The sequence below is a fragment of the Alexandromys fortis genome, unplaced genomic scaffold (assembly GCF_014885135.2).
Source record: "Alexandromys fortis isolate MF-2015 unplaced genomic scaffold, M_Fortis_MF-2015_v1.1 scaffold_187, whole genome shotgun sequence".
Classification (NCBI taxonomy): domain Eukaryota; kingdom Metazoa; phylum Chordata; class Mammalia; order Rodentia; family Cricetidae; genus Alexandromys; species Alexandromys fortis.
In genome coordinates, this window is record NW_026068088.1 from 445,297 (window position 1) to 446,890 (window position 1,594).

At 41.2% G+C, this 1,594-nt stretch overlaps 1 protein-coding gene across 1 annotated transcript; it reads right to left on the reverse strand.

Annotated features, from left to right (window-relative positions):
* Positions 1 to 332: 332 nt before the first annotated feature.
* Positions 333 to 770, reverse strand: LOC126488716 (40S ribosomal protein S15-like). Its single transcript, XM_050122375.1, has one exon. The coding sequence runs from the start codon at positions 768 to 770 to the stop codon at positions 333 to 335; it is 438 nt and encodes a 145-aa protein (XP_049978332.1).
* Between the last annotated feature and the right edge of the window lie 824 nt (positions 771 to 1,594).

The following is a 1,594-nucleotide window of genomic DNA, read 5'->3' on the forward strand; positions in this document are numbered from 1 at the left end:
AAGTCTTAGTGACATAATATAAAAAGGGAGAGGATAGAGGCAGGCAGATCTCTGTGAGTTCCAGACCAGCCTGGTCTACAAGAGCTAGTTCCAGGACAGGCTCCAAAACCACAGAGAAAACCTGTTTCGAAAAACCAAAAAAAAGAGGGGGGGGGGGAGGTGTCAGCCTAACAAATACAAGTAAAACTAAATATGTGCTTTAATGTAGTAGTTTCTTTCTTCCTTTCTTTCTTTCTTTCTTTCTTTCTTTCTTTCTTTCTTTCTTTCTTTCTTTCTTTCTTTCTTTCTCTCTTTTTTTTTTTTGACTGAACATGAGTTTTTATTGGCCACAGCTACTTGAGGGGTATGAAGTGGTAGAAGTTGGTGGCACCAATGCCAGGCCGGCTGTGTTTCACAGACTTGTAGGTAATGGAGAACTCGCCCAGGTAGTGGCCAATCATCTCAGGCTCGATCTCCACATGGTTAAAGGTCTTGCCTTTGTACACGCCCACCATGCTCCCCACCATCTCGGGCAGGATGATCATGTCCTGCAGGTAGGTCTTCACCATCTTGGGCTTCTCCATGGGTGGGGCCTCCTTCTTGGCCTTCCTCAGGCTCTTGAGCAACGAGTGCTGCTTCTGCCTTGGGCTGTGGTTGAGGCATTGCCTCTGCTGGGCGCTGTAGAGCTGTATCTGCTGCTCATAAGACATGTCCAGCAGCTGGTCCAGGTCCACGCTGCAGTAGGTGAACTTGCAGAAGGTCCGCTTCTTCTTCTGCTCCACTTCGGCCATCTTGACGGCGACTCGGAAAAGCAATGTAATAGTTTCTTAATCCTGAAGTAACAGACTAATGCAAACTTGATGACACAAAATTCACAGTTATGCTTCTCAAAGATAATCTTTCCTTGATTTACATCCACATTACTGTTTTTGTGGTCATATTGCCTCTTTTTACATTGGTTAGAGGCCATCTCTTTGGTGATTTCATAGCCTTTTAAATTGGTATACAGTATTACTCATCACAATGCACCAAGTCTTTTGATTTGATTTCTTATATATGTCTTGAATGAGCTTCTATGCAACGTCCTTTCCTCTTCTCAAGTAAAAGGTCCTCACTTTCAATACTGTAACTGTCTTTTTTCTTAGTTCAGCTCAGTCAGTTTATACAATAGTATGGGCAAACTAGAATGGGCAAAATAAAATTAAATTGTTCAATTTCTGCTCTTAAAACAGCTAAATAGCCAGGCAGTAGTAGTCCATGCCTTTAATCCCAGCACTCGGGAAGCAGAGGCAGGTAGATTTCTGAGATTGAGGTTAGCCTGGTCTACAAGAGGTAGTTCCAGGAAAGGCTCCAAAGCTATAGACAAACACTGTTTCAAACAAACAAACAAAGAAACAAAAAATAAAACAAAACAACAAAAAACAGCTAAATAACTCCACAATGTCTCTTTCACATACATTATCAAGGTTTATATGACATTGCTTTGATCTTATCACATCACTGTACAGTTTCCAATTTATCTCCCTTTACTTTGCATATGATATACCCAGCCATAGATATTTTTGAAGAGTTTTAGTTCCTTGAGCTTTCTCTAGATTCTCTTTGATAATCATGA